Raw genomic sequence first — 23,500 nt, forward strand, 5'->3', positions numbered from 1 at the left:
TAAGAAGCCCTGGTGACAGAGTAGTTAAGCAGCTCAGCTGCCAAAAAGTTGGCAGTTCTAACCCATCACTTGCTCCGTGGAGAAATATGTGGTAGTCTGCTTCCTTAAAGACTGCAGCCTCGGAAGCCCTATGCGGTAGTTTTACTCTTTCCTATAGGGTTGCTATGAGTTGGGACAGATTCTGCAGAATCCACCAGGCGCTCCTTAGAAACTCTATGGAGCAGTTCTACTTTGTTCTATAGGGTTGCTATGAGTCGGAATCGACTTGACGGCAATGGGTTTGGTTTTTGGTCCTGGTATGCCACATACTGTGGTAAGGGGCTAGGCAATACAAGATAAACTGGACATAGTCCCTGCACTTAGTGAATATATGATTTGAAGGAAAGCATTGGATATAAAAAAGAAAACATGCTATTCATACCAAGTAATAGAGTTCATGTGTTGCGCTATGAAATATTATCCTTAATAATCTCTAACGTCAGCTGCCTTTTTTAGTTATCTACTTCATTCATTCATTCATTCATTTAATAAATATTTACTGTGTGCCAAGAGTTTTTCTGGGTTGATCTTCCAAGGTTAAAGTGACAGACAAGGTCCGTATCGTCAAGGAGCTTATACAGTAGTAGAAGACACAGAAAATAAGTAAACAAAGAAAAGGTGTCAAATAATAATAAGTGCCATAATGATGTGATAGGCATTGACTAGGGACTACTTTTTATTGGATGCTCAAAAAAGACCTTTCCTATATGCCAGAATTGACTCCGCGGCATGAAAAAGCCGGAAAATGAAAAAAGAAGACAGAAGAATTGGTGCATTCAAATGGTAGTGTTGGTGAAGAATACTGATTATATCATGGACTGCCAGAAGAATGAACAAATGTGTCTTGGAGGAAGCACAGCCAGAATGCTTGTTAGAAGGGAGGACGGTGAGGCTTTGTATCACTTACTTTGGATCATGCTTGGTAGAGGGTCAGCAAAAAAGAGGGAGATCTTCAACAAGATGGACTGACACAGTGGCTGAAACAATGCAGGATCAGGCAACGTTTCATTGTTATACATAAGGTTGCTATGAGTCAGAGCTGACTCAATGGCACCTGACAACAATACATAAGGTCTCCATGAATGAGAGCCCACTTAATGGCAACTAACAACAACATAACTACAGGGCTAGTACTTACGTGAAAGTGCCATGAAGGTACTTTAGCTGCAGTATCTCTTTTAATCTTGATAACAAGTCCACAAGGTAAGTATTTTCTTTGTTGTAGTTGTTAGGTGTCCACCAGTCAGCCCACAACGCATGATGACTTCATGCACAACGGAAAGATACTCTGCCCAGTCATCTGCGAATCAGACAGCTGTGATCCATATGGTTTTCACTGGTTTATTTTTGGCAGTAGTTCACCAGACCTTTCTTTCTAGTCACTCTTAGTCTAGAAGCTCTACCAAAACCTGTTCAGCATCATAGCAACACAATTGATCACTGACACAGAAATGTAGATTGTGCATGAGGTGCATTGGCCGGGAATTGAACCCGGGTCTCCCATAAGGAAGGCAAAAATTCTGCCACTGAACCACAAATGCCTCTTACTTTCCTTCTATATAGAATGTTATTAGCTTCTTTTTATATACGAGCATCTCTGATGCTCAGAGCGTCATATATGCTCACAGCAGTGGATCATGGATTCATGCCTGTCTGACACAGGGTTCTTCTTTCTATCACATACTAAACCCACTGCGGTTGAGTCAATTCCGACTCATAGTGATCCCATAGGACAGAGCAGAACCGCCCCATAGAGTTTCCAAGGAGCGCCTGGTGGATCTGAACTGCCTTTTGGTTAGGAGCCATAGCACTAAACCGCTATGCCACCAGGGTTTCCTCTATCACACCAAGTTGTTTTATAGATGCGTTAGGAGAATCTGTGAATTTCTGAGTGGACAATTTTTAACTTTTTTTGAGTGAAAGATTTTTTAAAAGGTCTGTTTAGTCTGGGGAGAATGAAGCTTATTCAGATTTTAAGCCAAGGCTATAAAATCACCAGTATTTTCTGTCCTTATATGACTTAACTGTGGCATGTTCCACTTATATTTACTTTTTTTCTGGATATTACTTTCTTTCTCCTTGCTCAAATGTTGATTGATTGCCTCTTATTTCTTCACTGCCCCTTAACTGTGGCTGTTTTACAGGGACTTTTAGCCTTCTTTCCTCACTTTACACATTCCTTTTATACAATATCATATTCTTATACCTTCAAATACTAAACATATGCTTATGACTCTAAAATCTTTTGCTTCTAATTCAGACATTTCTCTCTAGTCTTGGGAGAATAGGACCAAAGGTTCCAGAAAGCAGTTCAGTTTAGTGGGAAACGGTGGAAAAGTGAAGTGCAGGGCTATGAAGGATCATTTGAACATTCATTCATTATTTAATCCACTATTTACTACACACTTACGCTGAGGCTGTTCCTGTGGAACTTCACAACTACAGTGGCAGACATCACAAGCAGAGCAATTACATTCACGTCGAGAGTTAACGAAGGGTGCAGGTGGCCAGGAAGGTACTAGTGCATTAAGTCCTCAGGCACAGGTACATAAAGCACAAAGGCAGAATTCCACCTAGTGCCTCAAAGGGATTTAATGAAAATCTTGGAGTTTATCAGTTCACTAGATCATTAAAAAGGAAATAATCGAATGTAACACTATTTTAACGCTGGGAACGATTAAGAGATTCGGGGCAGAATGTTGCAGCAGGCCATGACTGGGGAATGTGAGAAGATTGGATACACCTAAGTAGAGAAAAAAGAAAACCCGCCGAGGGATGTTACAAGCCATGTGTTTGTTTAAAAGTCACGGTAAAAAAGCCCCCACCAAACGCTGCCTTTGCTCTCGTCGGCCTCCCGAGCGTTCCCAAACTTCCGGCGCGCTAGGCACCGTCCATCTTGCTCCGCCCCTTCCCCCAAAGCCTCTCCGCACAGCCGCTTGCACGTGCGTGGCGAATCCCGCCCCCTCCGCGCTCTCGGCCAATGAGAAATAGTATCGTAACTCGCTACCGCCCGGTCGTCCGTCACGTGACCGCATCTCCCCGCCCCTTCACCCCGCTGTTTCTAGGTTCTGTGAAGATGGCGAAAGTCTCTGAGCTTTACGATGTCACCTGGGAAGGTAACTGCGAGCTCGGGGTGGGGGCGGGGGAGGGTGCGCAGAAAGATCAAAATCTCTGGGAAGCAGTTCGGAAGTACCGCTGCTCTCGGAGAGTTGGGTTCTCATGTCTGTTTCCGGTACCGTGTTTCTCAGTGGACGCGCCAGACTGAAGTCTGAGAGGGGCCCCTGCCTTGGCCCGGCCACGGACTGGGGTCCGCGGCGTTCCCGCCGCGTGTGTTCATCTGGAGACTGGTCCGCCTATCTCCGCGCCAATCCACTGGCTCAGGGTAGCTTCTGTTGTGAGGCGGAGGGGACGTGGTGCTGGGGCTGTCACACTCTTGCGGTGGCTGCTGGGCGGCGCGGAGGAGGCAGGACAAGTAGCTGCTGTAGCTTCTTTGCAACCAAGAAATACAGGGCCTGTAAGGCCTTGTACTCAGCGCAGTGTCAGGGTTACACGTCTGTGCAGAAAAGGTGTAGAAGGTCCGTGAACAAATCTGATTCTTCTAAATCTTACTTTTTGTTTCGTTCTCTCTTCAAAAGCGGGTTTTGACCCCCCCTTTATTTATTTTTTCCGTATTTCTTTACCTTTCAAAACACATTTACACAACAGAACTTTTTTCTTACTTCCTACCGGTATTACTTTTCTGCAGGGGAGAAGAACTGGTTAGCTTAGGGGCACCTGCTCAAGTGTGATGGACTTCTGGGTTGATGTAAGGTGGGGCGTGTTCTTTAAAATCCAGAAGCAGCCAAACCTTGGGCCAGCTCTGTAAGAGAGATTTTATCTTCTCAAAAAGTTTTATTGTTGTATGCTTTCGAGTGGATTCCTACTTAGCATATTACATTAGACTTCAATAACTAATCTGTTCAATAGATGCCTTCTTGGAGTGTTTAATACTTGGGAACTGAAAGTTTGGTGGTAAATAAAGAAAGAAAAGGGAAAATTCTTTTATACTTGAACTGAGTTCAATGCTTTATTGGCTTTATGGCCTCTAACACTCTGTGAACCTCAGTGTTTCCACCTGTATTGGGGAAATGCATTATGTTAAACAAAGGTGTTAAGTAAGGAGAGTTAGATCTTGCATATACCAGGTTAAGTGACACACAGTCCCACCTTCCTAGTTTGATGGAGAAGTCCAAACTCAAACCCATTGTTGATTTCCTACTCATAATGACTCTGTAGGACAGGGTAGAGCTGCTCCATAGGGTTTCCAAGGCTGTAAATCTTTGTGGAAGCAAACTGCCCCGTCTTTCTCCTGGGGAGCGGCTGGCTGGTGGGTTTGAACGCAGACCTTCAGTTTGCAGCTGAGTGCTTTAACCACTGCACCACCAGAGTTCCTTTGATGGAGCACATAGACCTGTAAATACGTTGTGTCAGGATATGTTTTTTTAAGCTGGGTAGTGGATATGTGGCTGTTATTTTTAATGCTTCAGTTGTTTCATAATTTTTAGAAAGTGCTTTGATGAATGTTCAACATAGGCTTCTTAGAGGATGGTAGCATTGTAGGGGATCTTGAGAGAGGTATAACTACCAGCAGACAACATGGTTAAACCACTTGGACTTTACCCTTTGGGCATTCTAAAGAGGAGTGAAAGAATTAGGTTTGGAATAAGTAATAACTACTTCACAAGTTTGTTGAGTGACAAAACATAAAACATGTTGAAGTACTTTCTTAAATACTTTAGAAAAGGATACATTTTTATTAGGTAATAACATGATTATGTCCTTCTCCTGTGTAGTTTGGGTCCTGCACACATCTCCGGTTTTATCTCGAGCTATTTTCCCTCTAAAGAAGCTCTGATGGTGCAATGGTTAAGCACTTGGCTGCTAACCAAAAGGTTTGAATCCACCCAGCGGCTCTGTGGGAGAAAAGACCTGGTGATCTGCTCCTGTAAACACTACAGACTTGGAAACCCTATGGAGCAGTTCAACGCTGTCATACACAAGGTCACTATGAGCCAGAGGACTCCTGGTGGTGTAGTGGTTAAGAGTTTGGGTGCTAACCAAAAGACCGCTGTCTGAATCCACCAGCTGCTCCTTGGAAATCGGATGGGGCAGTTCTACTCTGTTCTATAGGTATTGACTCAATTAGCAATGGGTTTGTTTTTTTTTCAAATGAGTCAGAGGAGCCGTGGTGGCACAAAGGTTAAGAGCTATGGCCGCTAACAAATAGGTCAGCAGTTTGAATCCACCAGGTGCTCCCTGTAAACTTTACGTGGCAGTTCTACTCTGTCCTGTAAGGTCACTATGAGTTGGAATCAACTTGACAGCAATGGTTTTTTTTTTTTTTTTTCTTTAAGAGTCAGAATCAACTTGGTGGCACATAAAAACATTCTCCCTCTCAACTTTCTCTGAGCTGGTTACATTGGCTTTCCTTGAATTTCCTAAATGTGCTGTGCTCTTTCTTGGCTTCAGGATGAGCACGTGTTATTCCAGGAGTGTTCTTTCTTTCTTGTCCTCCTCTTGCCTCATTACCCTTTTCATTTCTTGTAGTTTTCCTCAAAGGTTACATACTTAAGACATCGACTCTGCTTTCCCAGTTCTCTGGCAAAAGAAAAAAGAGAAAAACAAAACCTAAACAGCAATAAGAAAAGAAAACAAACAAACAAAAAGCCTAGGCCTGATCCTATAAGTACATGTTCTCATACTTTGGAAGCATTTGCCCAGTTGTGTAAGTTTTAAAAATGTTTGTCTCTCCATCTAGAAGAAGAGGCCTATATTGTTCATTGTCACATCACTCCCCCCCACCAAAAAAAAACCAAACTCATTGCCCTTGAGTTGATCCTGACTCGTGGCAACCCCATGTGTTTGTGTTATAGAGTAGAACTCCTCCGTAGGGTTTTCCTGGCTGTAATCTTTTTGGAAACAGATTGCCAGGCCTTTCTCCAGTGGTGCCACTGGGTGAGTTTGAACCACCAACCTTTAGGTTAGCAGCTGAGAGCATACTGTTTGTGCCACCCAGGGAGCCTTGTCATATCACTCCCACCCACCAAAACCCACTGCCATCAAGATATCACTAGTGCCTGGCATATAGGAGGGGCCCAGTAATTATTTGTTGACTGAGTGAATTGTTAATGGGATTAATAATAAGCATTAACAAATTGTCACCAAAAGGCTGTAACTGTACATCATTTTCTAAGTGATGAAATAATTTCTTTGGTATCTTAGATGAATTTAGGGTACAGTTTGCTCATCTGTGAAATGAGAGATTAGACTTTTCCAGAACTAAAATTCTATGTAAGGGTCTTTTAAGAATAAAGAATTCTAGATTTTTATTTCAGAAATCTAGGATAACAGATTTTTTGGGATTAGGAGAGTGATGAGATGACTCTCAGGATTAGTTTTTTATTTAAATTTAGGAGGTGAGGGCTGTCAGTTGGCGCTGTATCCTCAGGAATTCCACGGAGTACTATCATGAATTCAAGTCATGGAAATGGTTAGTTCAAATAGTACTGTGATTCTTTAATAGGAGAATTTATCACATGTTTATGAAAGACTTATATAATTAACACTCACCTCACCTCTGTTGGGCTGTATTAAAAAGATATGTATATGGTTTATTTAGCCAGTTGAAAGTTACATTTATGTTTATTATCTAGGGGAGCTATTAAAGAGGAGTTTGGAGGTGGGAAAGAGAATTTTGAGTTGTAAGGAGGGTAAAATCAAGTTTCTTGAGAAGATGGCATTTGGGCTGGACATGGATAGGATGCTTAGCGCAATGCCTGGCATATAATCTGTCTTTGTTTCTTAGGGCTGCAACAACAAAACACCACAAAGTGGGTGGCCTTTGACAACAGAAATTTACCATCACAGTTCTGGAGCTGAGAAACCCAAATTCAGGGTATTGGTAGGGCCACACTCTGTCTGCATTAGGGGAAGATCTTTCCTCGTCCCTTCCACCTTCTGGTGGCCCCAGTCATCTGTTGGCATTCCTTGGCTGGTAGATGCATCTTCACATACCTCAGTCTGTTTCTCTCTGTTTTCTTCATTCATAAGGACACCACTCATGGGATTAGAATCCATCCTAGTCCAGTGTGAGGGCATACTAATAACATCTTCAAAGACCCCATTTCCAAACAAGGTCACAGTCACATACCCAGTTAGGACTTCAGCATATCTTTTGAGGGGACACAATTAAATCTGTAATAGGGACTAAATGAATATTTGTTGAAAAAAATTATTAAAAATGTTGGAGAGAACTTAGTTGTTTTTGCTGTCCCTACTTCCTGTCTTTTTACTCAGTCCTTTAAGCCACCACAATTTTGTTTCCATGTCCTGTGACTCCACTAAGGTCTCTAGGGAGATCTAATGCCAAAACTAATGTATGTGTTTTGTACATCTGTACTTCATTTGCCATTGCAGTTACCCCTCTATGAAAAATTCTTTCCTTGATTTTCTAACAATGTTCTTCCCAGATTTTTCTCCTGCTTTTCAGACCTTTCCTTTGCTGAGTTCTCATTATCCATTTGCACCTTAATTTTTGGTGTTCTCAGTGGTTCTTCCCTTAGCCTTTTGTTTTCTTAATTACCAGTGATTATTAAACCTGAAAGTCCCTGGGTGGTACAGTTTGCGCTCGACTACTAACCTAAAAATTGGTGGTTCATACCCACCCAACAGTGCCATGGAAGAAAGGCCTGTTGATCTATTTCCATAAAGATTACAGCCAAGAAGACTCTTTGGAGCAGTTCTACTCTGTAACACATGGGTCACATGGGTCACATGGGCCATGAGTCGGAACTGACTCAATGGCAACAGGTTTGACTTTTTGGTTTTTATTAAACCTAAAGTCAATAGACTTCTGGCTGATGCCAACATAAGTGTTAATGTGGTCTGTGAATACCCTGAAATTATACAGTATATAAAATTGAGTATGTATGTAAATATTCATGGTTTTGGGAAAAGATGGTGCAAAGATCTCATCAGTTTTAAACAGATCTAAAAAACGTTAAATGTCTTCTATGAGCAGTCTCATTCACACCCAGCTTTAACTGTCAGCTTTTACGTCAGGTATATAGTTGAGTATGTTGTTCTCGCTGTTCCCTTTCCTGAGGATACAGTGTTGAACTAAACAGGCAAGGTCCTAGATCTTGTGGAACATGTCATGGGATTTCACTCCTAACTAAGGATCCATATTTCCAACTATTTACAGGGCATGTCTACCCAGATGTTCCACAATTAATAAAATTTAGAACTGAACTCATCGTGTGTCTTCCACCTGTCATAGTTATCTAGTGCTGCTATAACAGAAATATCACAAGTGGACGGCCTTATCAAACAGGAGTTTATTCTCTCACAGCCTAGTGGGCTAGAAGTCTGAATTCAGGGTGCCAGATCCACGGGAAGGCTTTCTCTGTCTATTGGCTCTATAGTAAAGTCCTTGTCATCAAGCTCTCCTCGGACTAGGAGCTTTTCCGTTTACGAACCCCAGGCCCAAAAGATACCCTCTGCTCCCGGCACTGCTTTTTTGGTGACCTGAGGTCCCCCGTCTCTCTGCTTGCTTCTGTCTTTTATATCTCAAAAGAGATTGGCTCAAGACACAATCCAATATTGTAGATTGAGCTCTACCTCATTAACATCACTGCTGCTAATCCCACCTGATGAATATCATAGAGATAGGATTTACAACACATAGGAAAATCACATCAGATGACGAAATGGTGGACAGTCACACGATCCTGGGAATCATGGCCTAGCCAAATTGATAGATATTTGGGGGACACAATTCAATCTCTAACACTACCTGCTGCGTCCTCTAGCAGCATTACCACGGTCGTCACTTATTCTTTTCTGTGTTTTCCCTACGTAAGTAGATGACACTGTGTATCTCTCTCCATTTCACAAGACAGACTCCTGCTGTTCCTTTCAGAGATAGCTCTTTCAGACTTTGAAGTCTGGAAAATACAAATATGATTGAGAAATAGGTAATAATCAAATTTAACTGAAGTGTATGTTTCCTGACAGTCACTTTTGAAAGATAAGGTCCAGAAAGGTAAGTTGGAACCTTGAATCTAGCCTAAGGAGTTTGTACTTTATTTTGTAGGTAGTTGGGAGCGACTTTCCTAATTAAAAAAAAAAAAAAAAAATCAGTGGCTTCTTTCATTCAACTTAAAGTTATGAATGTACAGGTTGATATAGGGCCAGGCCTTTTCTTTGATAGGAATTCACTGATTGTAGTTCCTTGTCATCTTTTGGGGCTCTGGTGGTGCGGCGTTTAAGAGCCACAGCATGCTACGGTTGCGAACCAAAAAGGTTGGCTGTTCAAATCCACCAGCGGCTCCTTGGAAACTCTATAGGGTAGTTCTATTCTGTCCTATAGGATTGCTGTGAGTTGGAATTGACTCAACGGCAGCAGGTTTGGTTTCGGTTTGGCTTGTCATCTTTAATAAACCATTTTCATTTTTTAATGTGGACAGAAATATAAGACCCTTGTATAGTAGCTTCAGCACACAAGTATTATAGATTATTTTCTTCATAATATTTTTAATTAAGTTACTATACGTAATGTTACAGCAGTTTTTCAAATCTCTTTACCTTCATGGAGTCTTTTTAAAGCGTCCAGCTTTATTTCGTGAAATAAGTATCTTTTTGTCCTTAAATTTTCTTTGACTTGCGTAATACTTAATTATATTGTATAACTACATTAGGTTTAACTGGCATGAACTGGTGGAAATACAGATACAGCTGACTTTTAAAAATGTAACAACTGATGGAATAACCAAGAGCTAGTTGATGAGGCCTATTAACCGAGAGCTCCTAAAATGCTATGGACATCATCAGTATGTTTTACAGAAAAAATTCTTTGAGTTCATTCTAACAGGATGTTGGTTAAGAGAGTTTTTACCGAACCTTATTATCTCACTTTTCATATTTTACGTACTTCTTTATGTTTCTTATGCACATATATCTTCTCAGTCCTTTCAGTGACCACATAGTGGTGAGAGTCAGAAAACGAGCTCTCACTAAACACTTGTTTGTTTAGCGAAAGAATGAATGCTAGGATATGTAGTTTATGAAGTTTGACCCACTAGTACCTCTGGTAATGGTAATAATAATGATGAAAATGGCATAGTGTATATTTTGCAGATATTATCTCCTTTAATCTTCATACCTATCCTATGAGATATGTTTTATTTCCATTTTACAGGTGAGGAAGCAAACTAGAGAGGTGAAGTGGTTCATCTGAGATCACACAGGTAGTAAATAGAGTGCCGTGATTTGAGCTGCTCTGATCTTATGCTGCTTTTGTCTTATTCTCCCCTTCCCCACTCAGTTAATAACTGAATTCATCTACCTAGGCTGTCATTCTGTTTTTGAAACGTGACAGGCTAGTTTCTGTCTTAAGAACTTAACATTTGCTATTTATGACTGGCCCTTTCTCGTTCTTCCCTTAGCTTAAAATCTACCTCCTCTGAGAAGCCTTCTCTGACCAGCCTTTCCAAATACTGCTCCTTTCCCTATCCCCTGACTTTATCATTATTTGAAGTTATGTGGCTTGTTTATCATTATACACTACTGGAATGTAAGCATGATGAGTACAGGGACTTTGTCTTGTTTCTCACTTTATCCCCAGTACCCAGAATAGGCCTGGCACATAGTAAGTGTTCAGTAAATATTAGTTGAACGAATGAAAAAATTCCAAAGGTTATGGTTCCAGTCATTACACTGTACTGCCCAAAAAGCAATAGGGGTCATTGAATACCTTAAGAATTTGAATTGCATAATGAAGTAAATCCTTTTAGAAATATCTGGTATAATTTGCAGATGGAATTTGGACAGAGACCAGTTAAGAAGCCATCCTAGCATCTTTGGCATGAGGTTAGGAGAGCCTGGGCTTGAATAGTAGCGGTAGAAGTAGAGTGGAAGATATAAACCATAGAAATATTTCAAAAGAAGAGTTACAGGGCTTAGATACCAAAGGAGGAGTCGGAGACAGCAGTAAAAATTTGAATCCTAAGGTGACATTAACAGAAGGTGGCATTAACAGAAAAGTGAACATTAAGAAGGGAAGCCACATTTGTTAGGAAAAGAAGATGATTTGGTTTTTTGATGTGGTGAGCTTTGAGATAATGGAATATCAAAGGGGAAAACATTTCTCGAAGGAGTAATTTTACTGCTTATATTTTTACTAGTCATTTATTTGATGAAGGTATTTAAGGCATTACTGAAAAGATTAATATGTGACAAATATTTTCACATCGTACTTAACAGCAGCGTCTGGAATGTGACAGGGTCAACTGTGTAGGTATAGTTTAAGTAAGATACTTACAGGTGAAATGCTGCTTATTTTACAGAAGTTATATTTTCATACATAAAAAATGTTCCTTGTTTTCTGTTCAGCTGTTGTATTTTTATGTTTGTGACTGTGTGTTAGACTGTTGTTCTCCTGAGCAGATGTGCTTTAAAACAGTGTGTCCTTTCTCCTGCAATAGTGTTTTCCCACAATTCACAATAAGAGATACATTTTACAATTTAACCCAAGTTTACTTATTAAACGAATAATTTCAGCACACAGCTTGTTCCTATGAGGCAGAGGTTAAAGATGTCCCAAATGTCCAACTTTTCCAAGCTGCTGTACCACTGCATCATCTCTAACATCGACTACTCCCTCTCCCCTCAGCACTCTCCCTCCTGTCTTTGGGTTCCCTAATTTGCTGCAACATCTCATAGAATTCATGAACAGTATAAATGATGTGGCTCACTTGATTGTGGAGGCTGGCAAGTTCCAAATTTGTGGGTCTGGCGTAGACTTCTCCCGAACCACATGGCTGCAGGGACTGATGAATCCAAACCGCGAGTTTAGACCGTAGGGTGCTGGCTCACAAGGCTGTGGAAGCTGGTGGATCAGGTCACACAATAGGCCAGTGGCTCTAGGGGCTGTGGAGGCCAACAAATCCCAGAATTGGCAAACAGCAGCCTCTGGCTTGAGTCCCAAGAACTGGAGGCCAGTTGATCACGAATGGGACACGGGATCCAGATACAGAGAGAGAGAGCCCCATGAGGACACACACAAATATCTTAGATGCAGGCCACACCCCAGAGAGGGACATAACTTGAATAAGAGTGGAACTTGAACCTCACCCTCCTGCAAGGCTTCCCCCCAAGACACATCCTACACCAGTCCTGCCTCTTTAGCATGTAGAGGTTAGGATCCACAACACATAAAATGGAAGATGGTTGTTGTTACGTGCCTTTGAGTAGCTTCCTCTTCATGGTGACCCTATGTACAACAGAACGAAATGTTGCCAGGCCCTGTGCCATCCTCAGAATCTTATGCTTGTTGCAGCCACTGTGTGAGTCCATCTTGTTGAGAGTCTTCCTCTATTTCATTGACCCTCTACTTTACTAAGCATAATGTCCTTCTGCAGGGACTGGTCCCTCCTGATAACGTGTGCATAGTCCGTGAGATGAAGTCTTGTCATCCTTGCTTCCAATAAGCATTCTGGCTGTACTTCTTCCAAGACAGATTTGTTAGTTTTTCTGGCAATCCATGGTGTGTTCAATATTCTTTGCCAACAGTATTGGAAATACATGCAATACTGGGAATCATGGCCTAGCCAAGTTGACATATAACCCCAACCATCATAGGTTCCATATATCTTATTTGCATAGTCCCACTCAGTCATTGTGTGTGAGTCACAAAGACCACGACTAGAAGGGCCATATTACGTAATTCATTGCACTGCACTCGTACACAGAGTCTCGGGGACGCAAATGGTTAAGTACTTGACTAGTAGCCCAAATATTGGCAGTTCAAGCTCACCCAGAGGTGCCATGGAAGACAGACCTGGCGATGTGCTTCCGAAAGGTCGCAGCTTTGAAAACACTATGGAGCAATTCTACTCTGAACACATGAGGTCGCCATGATTCGTAATCAACGGCAACTGTAACAACAACAACATGCTCATACACGTACACATACGTAAATGTGTCTCAGCATGTGTGTATGTACAAACTGAAACCAAGGTCCATTTAAAAAGTATTCTTACAGTGAGCAAAGCATTCTGTTCTATCCTGTTCTAGTCATTCTATTTAACTCCTCCTCTCCCTCCTTTTTTTTTTTTTCTCCCTCCAAAGGAAACCCTGGTGGCGTAGTGGTTCAGTGCTACGACTGCTAACTAACGAAAGGGTCAGCAGTTCGAATCCACCAGGCGCTCCTTGGAAACTCTGTGGAGCAGTTCTGCTCTGTCCTATAGGGTCACTATGAGTCGAAATTGACTTGACGGCACTGAGTTTGGTTTGGTTTTTGCTTTCTTCCCCCAAAATACTGGAAGAAAGTCACTGAATTAATTTCACACCCCGCTAACAGTGCTGCAGTGCAGTTTAAATACACTTGTACTGGAGTTCTCTGTGCGTTACAATAAATGACTTCCTTTTTTCCGGTCAAATGGCCTTTTCTTTCAGATTGACTGTTTTCGACATCCTGAAACAGTCTGATTAGACAAATTTTTAGGACTGTGAATAATTCAAAATCTCTGTTATCCCATAGGTATTGACCTTTTTAAAGAATATGTTGATTCATGTAAATGAATAAATGGTATCTCAGGATATATAATGAAATGAAAGGAAGAGAGAACAGGATTTGAGGAGGGAGTTTTGGACTAAAGGAGTCAGCAGAATAAGAAGCAGGCATGTTTGTCCACCTTTCAGACGACAGCAGCCTCTCCACAGCAGAACCTAGGCCTCGTGGAAGGAATAAATAGAATGCTCATAGTCATTTTTGTTTAACCTTTGACCATTAGCTCATCCTACACAGTAGTTAATAGAATGTGCAAGCAGGTAGTGAGCGACCTATTTACACAGAATATAATAAAGTGCCCTTGGCTTTGAGGAGCGTGCCTTTTTTTGGGATAGAGTAAAATGAAAAGTCTTAAGTCACCTTTGAAGAAAGAGTGAGGGAAGAGTCTTTCTTTCTTGCCAGAGGCTGAAACATATATCAGAGATTTTTCTTAAAATAAAGTTAATTAACATTTTTGTAGTACTTTATGTTTTATGAGATGCTTTATATAAGTTATCTGTCACAAATTCATGGGCTAAGCAGATGAGGAAAACATGTGAAGCTGGATGAAGGATAGTAGTGGTGCCTGTGGAGAACTGGTACATGCACGCCCTACCTATAATCAAAATCAGATTAAAAACAAACAAAAACCCCCAAAGTATTCTACTGGCCAAGCAACATTTGAGGGAACCAAACTTTGCTTTATGTAATATTCATCACAGACCTCTAAGACAGGTTTATGGTCCTCTGTATTTTACAGTTAAGGTTACTAAGCACTGGAAATGTTAAGGGACAGGTCTAAGATCACCAAACTGATAAGTGGCAGAGTTGGAATTTAAACCCTAGTCTTCTTTCTGCTACTTCTTGCTCTAAATCAGGGCTGGCATACTTTTTTTTTTCCCCCGGTAAAGGGTCATATTTGTGGGCCATATGGTTTGTCTCAACTATTCAACTCTATCATTGTAGCACAAAAGCAGCCTAGACAATAAGCTAATAGAGGCGGTTGTGGTCTGATGGAAGGTTATTGACAAAACAGGCGGCTGCAAGATTTGGCTGCAGCATGCTGATCCCTGCTTTAAATCTCCTGCTGTAAATGAAATGTGAAGAGCGAAGCCAGAAATGGTGGGATTAGGAAAAGATAAATAGCATTTGGTTTTACAGGGTGTAACACTGGCTTGGGGAGAAGCTTCAAAACCTCTTGGTTCAAAAACTTAAAAAGAATTAACAGTGGACCTGAGAACAAGGAAGAAGGTAGAGAGTAGAAATTAATGATAGCTAAAATATATTGAGCATATATTGTCCTAACACATAAATTAACTTGTAATTGTTATCGTAACAACTCAATGAGGAACTTCTTATTTCCATTTTCTAGATGAGAACCTTAAAGCACAAAGCAGTTAATTCAACCAAAGTCATACAGCTAGAAAGTGGCAGAGCTTGAATTTGAACTCAAGCGGTTTGACTTCTGCATCTCAGTTCTTAACCACCACTTGTTGTGTGCTGTTGAATCGATTCCAGCTCATAGGACCCCATGTGACAGTAGAACTGCCCCCATTTCTAAGAAGTTTTCTAAGGTTAGTGGTTCAAACTCACCCAGCTGCTCTGTGGAGGAAAACCTGGTGATCTGTTCCAGTAAAGATTATAGACTACTCCTAGGGAAATTTTGTTTGTTTGTTTTTTTAAGGGAAATATTTAGATAAAAGAGCTCTTTGCTCCTCCTCTTAATCTTTGGAAAAAATTACTTTCCTCTCCCAGTTTTCCTTCTGATGGGTGATCCTTCAGGTTTTTATTTGGAGTCCCCAGGAGTAGCCTTTGACAGAGAAATGTGGCTCCCTCCCTGGCAGTTTTTGCTTACATCAGTGAAAAATTACCTTGAGCACCATTCTGCAGTGTCCTAAAGGAACTGTTTCATCTTCCTTCTCCCTCTCCCCTCCCCATCTGGGTGGATTGGGCAATTTCCCAACCCCTGAGCATAACAGATACTGTTACCCACCTACCATTGCTTATGCTCTTCCGCAAACTTCATCTAACAAACTCATTTTAATCCTTAGGGTTTAATTCATGTGTCATGGATGTCTTCCTTAACCCTTTCTCTCTGCCAGGTGGAATTAATCTTTCCCTCACCTTGCTTTCTTAGTGCTTTGAACATAACTATATCTTAGCTTTTATGACCTTTTGCAGTTAAACAACTTCTTTTAAATTATGGATTTCTTAAACACAAAGGATTTTTTTTTATCTTTATATTTCTAGTATATTTTATAAAGGTGATATATAATAAGTTCTTAATGTATTTTTGAATAACTGAGTGGAAGTCACAGGGATGTATCAATAGATGAAACGGAAATGTTTTAAAAAGCAGAAATAGTTCAATGATATATCTTAACTATGAATAAGTTAGAGGAAACAGATGGAAAATTGAAGATTGTTGGTAAATGAGATATTTGACAAAATAGGAACCATTTTTTCTCTTTTAGACTTTAGTTTATGGGCTAGTGTTCTGCTTCTTACAGCAACGTAAACAACTATACACACGGACCTTACCAGATGGAATACACAGGAATCAAATTGACTACATCTGTGGGAGGAGACAATGAAAAATCTCAGTATCATTAGTCAGATCAAGGGCAGGGACCAGCTTTGGAACAGACCATTAGTTGTTCGTGCAGGTGTTGTTGAAGCTGAAGAAAATTTTAAAAAGTCCATAAGAACCAAAGTATGACCTTGAGTATATCCCACTTGAGTTTAGAGACCATCTGAAGAATGGATTTGACCTGCTGAACATTAATAACCAAAGACCAGAGAAGTTGTGGGGTGACATCAAGGACGTACATGAAGAAAGCAAAAGATCATTAAAAAGACAGGAAAAAAAGAAAAGACCAAAATGGATGTCAGAAGAGACTATGAAACTTGCTCTTGAATATCGAGTAGATAAAGCGAAAGGATGAAGTAAAAGAGCTGAACAAGATTACAAAGGGTGGCTCTATAAGACAAAGTACACTATTATAATGAAATATGGAAAACTAAAGGGAAGGACAAGCATGTCATTTCTCAAGCTGAAAGAACTGAAGAAGAAAAACCAAGCCTTGAGTTGCAATATTGGGTTCTATGGACAAAAAGTTGAATGACGCAGGAAGCAGCAAAAGAAGAGGGAAGGAATACACAGTTACTGTACTGAAAAGAATTGGTCGACATTCAACCATTTCAGGATGTAGCATATAATCAAGAACCGGTGGTATTGAAGGAAGAAGTCCAAGCTGCTCGAAGGCCTTGGTGAAAAACAAGGCTCCAGGAATTGACAGAATACCAGTTGAAATGTTTCAGCAAACGGATGCAACCCTGGAAGTGCTCAACCGTCTATGCCAAGGAATTTCGAAGACAGCTACCTGTCCAATTGAATGGAAGAGATCCATAACCATGCCCATTCCAAAGAAAGGTGATCCAACTGAATGTAGAAATTATCGAACAATATCATTAATATCACAGCCAAGTAAAATTTTGCTGAAGATAATTCAAAAATGGTTGCAGAAATACATTGATAGGGAACTGCCAGAAATTTAAGCCAGATTCAGGAGAGGATGTGGAACGAGAGCTATCACTGCTGATATCAGATGGATCTTGGCTGAAAGCAGAGAACGCCAGAAAGATGTTTACATGTGTTATCATTGATTATGCAAAGGCATCCGACTGTGTGGATCATAACAAATTATGAGTAATATTGTGAAGAATGGGAATTCTGAAGCACTTAATTGTGCTTATGTGGAACCTGTACATCGATCAAGAGGCAGTCATTTGAACCAAAAATAACAAACCAAACCCAGTGCCATCGAGTCAATTCTAACTCATAGTGACCCTATAGCAGAACAAGGGAATGCTGAGTGGTTTAAAATGGGGAAACGTGTATGTCAGGGTTGTGTCCTATCACCACACTTAATCTGTGTGCTGAGCAAATAATTCAAGAAACTGGACTATATGAAGAAGAATGGGGCATCAGAATTAGAGGAAGTCTCATTAACAACCTGCAGTGTACAGATGACACAACCTTGCTTGCTGAAAGTGAAGAGAACTTGAAGCACTTACTGATGAAGATTAAAGCCTTCAGTATGAATTACATCTCAACATAAAACAAAAATCCTCACAACAAGCAACATCATGATAAATGGAGAAAAGATTGAAGTTGTCAAAGATTTCATTTTACTTGAACTCACAATGAACACCCATGGACGCAGCAGTCAGCAAATCAAATGACACATTACATTGGGCAAATCTGCTGCAAAAGACCTCTTTCAAGTGTTGAAAAGCAAAGATGTCACTTTGAGCACTAAGGTACACCTGACCTAAGCTATGATATTTTCAATCACCTCATATGTATGTGAAAGCTGGACATGAATAAGGAAGACCAAAGAAGAATTGATGCCTTTGAATTATGGTGTTGGCGAAGGATATTGAATATCCTGCCAGAAGAACGAACAGATCTGTCTTGGAAGAAGTACAGTGGGAATACTTCTTAGAAGCGAGGATGGTGAGACTTTGCCTCACCACTGTGGACATGTTATCAGGAGGGACCAGTCCTTGGAGAAGGACATCATGCTTGGGAAAGTAGAGGGTCGATGAAAAAAAAGAGAGATCCTCAATGAGGTGGATTGACGCAGTGGCTTCAACAGAGGGCTCAAACATAACAACAACTGTGAGGATGGCACAGAACTGGGCAATGTGTTGTTCTTTTTTGCATAGGGTCACTGTCAATCCGAACAGACTTGAGGGCACCTAACAGCTAACAACAGCATTCTGCTTCTTAAAGAGCATTACAGGGAATTCCCATTTAATGGAAATTAGTGGGATTTATCTAATAGATTAAGTAATTCTTTAGGATTCAAACAGCATATTACTTTAATTTGTCTAGGCTAGCATTTTTAAGTTGGGTGTTAGGGTATATGCAATGGGTACGCTGTTGTGGAATAGAGGTACAAAACTCTAAATAACTCATATTCCTGAGGCCCCTCATCCTCTTTAAAGATCATCTGTCAGGTTGAAAGAGAATGTGAACTTCAGACAGTGTAGGAGAACTATGGCATGGGGATGTGGTCTGAAGGAGTTCTGAGAACCAAATTTATGGAGCTCAAGATAACATACACTTTCTTTGTACAAGTTTATTTTTGAATTGTGGATGAAAATCCAGATTAAAGCCACTAGGTTTTTATACACAAAGCCCAACAATTTTGCAGATAGATAGTATATTGATGCATTGTTTTAATCCTTCTTAGCCAACTCAGTTTTAAGAGAATATTATTTTTAATGAGATATTTATCATTGGATGTGAATATAGTAGCACTATTTTGTTTAATGATTTTTTATTTTCTGAGTGAATAAGTTTTGCTTTTTGACATTGGTTTTATGTCAGTGATTAAGTGACAGTTGTTATTACATTCTTTTACCATATTTCTTTTAGTAGTTAAAACTTTATGTAAGCTATAAAATTTAATGATCTAATTAGGGTAAAGCTTGGAGCTGTTTGTTAATTTTCTGTTTTTAAGCTGCCATTGTCCAGAAAGCATTTGTGTTCATTAATGTTTTTGCTCTCTAATTTCTTGGAATCTTCATGTCAAGAACCATGTGTTTTTAGCCAGTCACAGGAAATATATCCCCATCTTGGTTTTGGTTGATTTTCAGATTACAAAATATTACACAATAACAGTTTTATGAGAGATTCGAGACCATTTCTGGCAAATATAAACTCTGTCTACATTTGAAAACTGTTTGGTTATTAATCTGTGTCAGAATTTCAAGGAATAGATAGTGCTATTCAATGTAAATATTTTTTCAACCTTCCAGTGCTTTATTTGGTGAAAGACTAAAAGTTTTCAATCTGTTTTAAAGAATTTCCCTCCCCTTTTCATCATCATCTTTTTTTTTAATCTTTTTTATTGTAAAACTGAAAGAAAAGCACACAAAACAAATGTATGACTGGATGATTTATTACAAACTGAACACCCTTATACTACCACCCAGATTAAGACATAGAGCTTTATCAGCCCTCATGAAGTCCCTTCATGTGCCTCATCCCAACCACAGCTCTCTCTCTCCCCCCCATAAGTAATCATTATGCTGACTTTTCTAGTAATCACCTTCTTGCATTTTTAATAGTTTTATCATTCAGATAGGTATCCCTAGACACTATAGTTTCGTCTTGTCTGTTTTTAAAAAGATTCGTATGTCTTTCAGGTCTCTTTTGATCTATAAGTTCCCATTCCATCTCTTTCTTTTCCTTAAAATCTATGAAATAACTTGGGCCGTTTGACCTGTAGAGTTTTCCACAGTCTTTATGGTGCTGAATTGTATACTCAGGGTGCAGTTCAACATGTTTCTCTGTTCTTGACAATTGGCAGCTGGATTCAGAGCCTGGATCAGTCTAAGGTTTTATCTTTTCGTCAACACTATGTTGTTGTTGTGTGCTATTGGGTTGATTCCGACTCACAGTGACGTCATATGACAGAGTAGAACTGCCCCATATTGTTTCCTAGGCTGTAATCTTTACGGGAGCAGATGGCCAGGTCTTTTCTCCTATGGAATGGCAGGTGGGTTCAAACCTCTGACCTTTCAGTTAGCTGTCAAGTTTTTAACAGTCGCACCACCCAGGCTCCTTGTCAAGACTGTAAAGAAAAAAACTGTTGCCTTCGAGTCAATTCCGACCCATACCGACTTTACAGGACAGAGTAGAACTACCCAGTAGAGTTTCCAAGGAGGAGCTGTTGGCTTTGAACTGCTGACCTATCGGTTGGCAGCTGATCTCTTAGCCAGGAGGCCCATAATAACTGGTTCTCTCTCTTTTTGTGATGTTAGCAGTCGTTGATCCTTAACGTATATAGTAATTTCAATAAGTTTGCAAAATGGTGGTATACTAATTGTATCATTTCTTTTTCATTCATTAGTTGGACTAATATAAAGAGATACTTCCCCTTATCTGGTTAAATAGTGGTACATGTTGAAAAGGCGGGATAAATGGTTTTTTCAGTTTTCAGAATAGTGAGTTGGTTCCCTGTCATCCTCTGAAAGTGATCAATTCTTTTTTTTTTTTTTAATCACTAAAAACTCATGAATTTAAACATGTTTGATGGGTTTCCATCCATTGCAGTTGTTATCATTACTGAAACTCAGATTGTTCTTTGATCAGTGGGAGCTCTTCAGATTAGCACCTGAGGTTTTTCTGACCTGATGCTGGTGGTCTCCCTTGCTATGTGGTATAACAAGATGTTCCAGGCTCATTTTATACACTTGTTACCCTGTACCTGGAATCAGCTATTTATTTGAGAAATCCTGATTTCTTTCAGTGAGAAATGGTATTTCAAAAGCACTGACGGGGTCGTCATGAGTCAGGGGCAGACAAGACGGCAGCCAACAAGAACAACAGTTGGGCGCTAGGGACGCTCATTACCCCTGGATTTGTTATTCATTGTTTCTGGGCCTTTTTAATGGACCTAGCTACGAAAGGGTGTGCATTTAAAGACAAAATACCTTATGAGTTTATACAAAAATACTTCAGAATTCAAAATTCAGGATGGTTGTTGGATGCTATCGAGTCAGTTTTGACTTAGCCACCCCATGTAACGAAGTAGAACTGTCCCATAGGATTTTCTAAGTTGTAATCTTTACAGGAGCAGATTGCTAGATCTTTCTCCCACACAGCATCTGAGTGGGTTTGAACCGCCCATCTTTTGGTTAGCAACTGAGTGCTTAACCGTTGCACCACCAGGGCTTCTTAAAGTCAATCTTAGAGAATACATAAAATGCTTTTTTTTTTCTTTCAACACATTTGTATCTCCTTTGCTCTACTTAGAACTCTTGGTTCTCAAGGATACAGAGGATGGCAAAACTTGAATACCCCATAATTGCTCATATATTTTACAACTGTAACAATCTTAGAAAAACAAAATAGAACCAGGAATATTATTACTAAAAATGTTAAAAAAATTTTTTTAAACATCTCCTAATATGTAGGTTGTGTTTTACTTTGTTGATAGAGTCCTTTAATGTCCAAAAGTGTTTAATTTGTATGAGGCACCTATCTATTTTGTCTTTTGTTGCTTGGGCATTTGTTATCATATATGGTAATCTATTGATAAACACTAGGTCCTGGAGCATGATTTTGGTTTTCTTACCCATTTTTTCCTCTGTTTTTATAACGGTGGTGACACAGCAACTTCCACATTTGCAACTCAGTGATGTTGACTACACTTCATGTTGTGCCACCGTTATGGATATCCTCATCCAGAACATTCTACCACCATTAACCTAAGCTCGTTGGCCCCCAAACAGAAACTCCTTCTTCCTCCCTCCTTCCTATCCCTGGTTAACATTAATAATCTGTTTTGTTTATATTTGCTTATTTCATATAAGTGAAATCATACAGTATTTGTCCTTTTGTGACAGACTTATTTCACTCAGCATGTTTTCAGGGTTCACCTGTGTTGTATCATGCATTACAACTTCATTTCTCTTTATGGCTGCGTAGTATTCCGTTGTATGTATATACTGCATTTTATATATCGATTCATCTACTGATGGATATTTCAGTTTCCACATTTTGGCTATTGTGAAAAGTTCTACAATGAACATTGGTATACAGGTGTTTGCTTGTGTTCCTACCTTCGCTTCTGGGTATATACCTAGGATTGGGATTGTTGAGTCATACGGTAATTGTATGTTCAACTTTTTGAGAAACTACCAAACTGTTTTCCACAGTGGCTGCACCATTTTACATTCCCACCAGCAACGGATGTAGTTTCCAGTTTCTCCACAACTTTGTGAACACTACAGTTTTCTGTTTTTTTGATCATTGCCATTCTTATGGAGTGAGGTGATACCTGATTTTGGTTTTGATTTGTATCTCCCTAATGACTAATGGTGTTGAGTCTCTTTTCATGTGCTTGTTGGCCATTTGAATATCCTCTTTGGTGAACTGTCCAAGTCCTTTGCCCATTTTCTGATTGGGTTGTTTGTCTTTTTATTGTTAGTTTGTAGCTTTATATATATCTTGAATATTAGGCCCTCATCTGGTATATGTTCCTGAAAAACGTCTCCTGATATGTAGGTTGTGTTTTACTCTGTCGTTAAAGTCCTTTAATGTCTAAAAGTGTTTAATTTGTGTGAGGTCTCATCTATTTTGTCTTTTGTTGCTTGAGCATTTGTTTTCATATATGATAATCTATTGATGAACACTAGGTCCTGGAGCATGCATTTCTTTTTTTAAAGTTGTATTTTGTCTGCATCATCAGAGTATAAAGCATATGTCCCCTTCTTCTTAGTCACTGTCTATTCTTAGTTTTACACGTACCTATATATTTAACGATAACTACAACTTCTTATATTAATGTCTCATAAGTCATTTTAAGGAGCCCTGGTCATGCAGTGGTTAAGAGCTCGGCTGCTAACCGAAAGGTTGGCGTTCAGGTTCCCAGCTGCTCCTTGGAAACCTGATGGGGCAGTTCTACTCTGTTCTGTAGGGTCACTATGAGTCAGAATTGACAGCAGTGGATCTGGTTGGATTTTTGATGGCACACTCGTTAAGCTCTCAACTGCTAACCAAAATCTGCAGTTTGAATTGATCAGCTGCTCCCTGGGAGAAGGAAGTGGCAGTCTGCTCCATAAAGATTAATCCTTGGAAACTCTATGGGGCTGTTCTATCCCGTCCTGTAGGGTCACTATACATCAGAATCAACTTGAACGCAATAGGTTTATAAGTCATTTTGTTTTTTTTGAAACCTATTCTTTAGTCTGTTCCTCAGAGAGAGTGCATGGGCACACTATTACCTCAGTTCAGTTTGTGTATTTTATACTTGGACCTGAGTTTTGAGGGATGAAAAATCTTAGGGCTTACAC

The 23,500-nt window shown here is 39.9% G+C and overlaps 1 protein-coding gene across 3 annotated transcripts in view; it reads left to right on the forward strand.

Annotated features, from left to right (window-relative positions):
- Nucleotides 1-3,004: 3,004 nt before the first annotated feature.
- The window catches only part of EMC2 (ER membrane protein complex subunit 2), a 66,626-nt gene continuing 46,130 nt past the window's right edge, over nt 3,005-23,500 (forward strand). The window contains exons 1-2 of one of the 3 annotated variants that reach the window (XM_010588451.3): nt 3,103-3,155; nt 10,277-10,325. Coding sequence is in view for 1 of the 3 variants with exons in the window: in XM_003408435.3 (XP_003408483.2) it covers nt 3,020-3,155 (136 nt within the window). In the remaining 2 variants the exon portion in view is untranslated. Of the gene's footprint in view, nt 3,156-10,276; nt 10,326-15,010; nt 15,202-23,500 lie in introns of those variants that run through there. The other 2 variants (XM_003408435.3, XM_064268001.1) reach the window with 2 other exon arrangements.

The sequence above is a fragment of the Loxodonta africana genome, chromosome 14 (assembly GCF_030014295.1).
Source record: "Loxodonta africana isolate mLoxAfr1 chromosome 14, mLoxAfr1.hap2, whole genome shotgun sequence".
NCBI classification, from domain to species: Eukaryota; Metazoa; Chordata; class Mammalia; order Proboscidea; family Elephantidae; genus Loxodonta; species Loxodonta africana.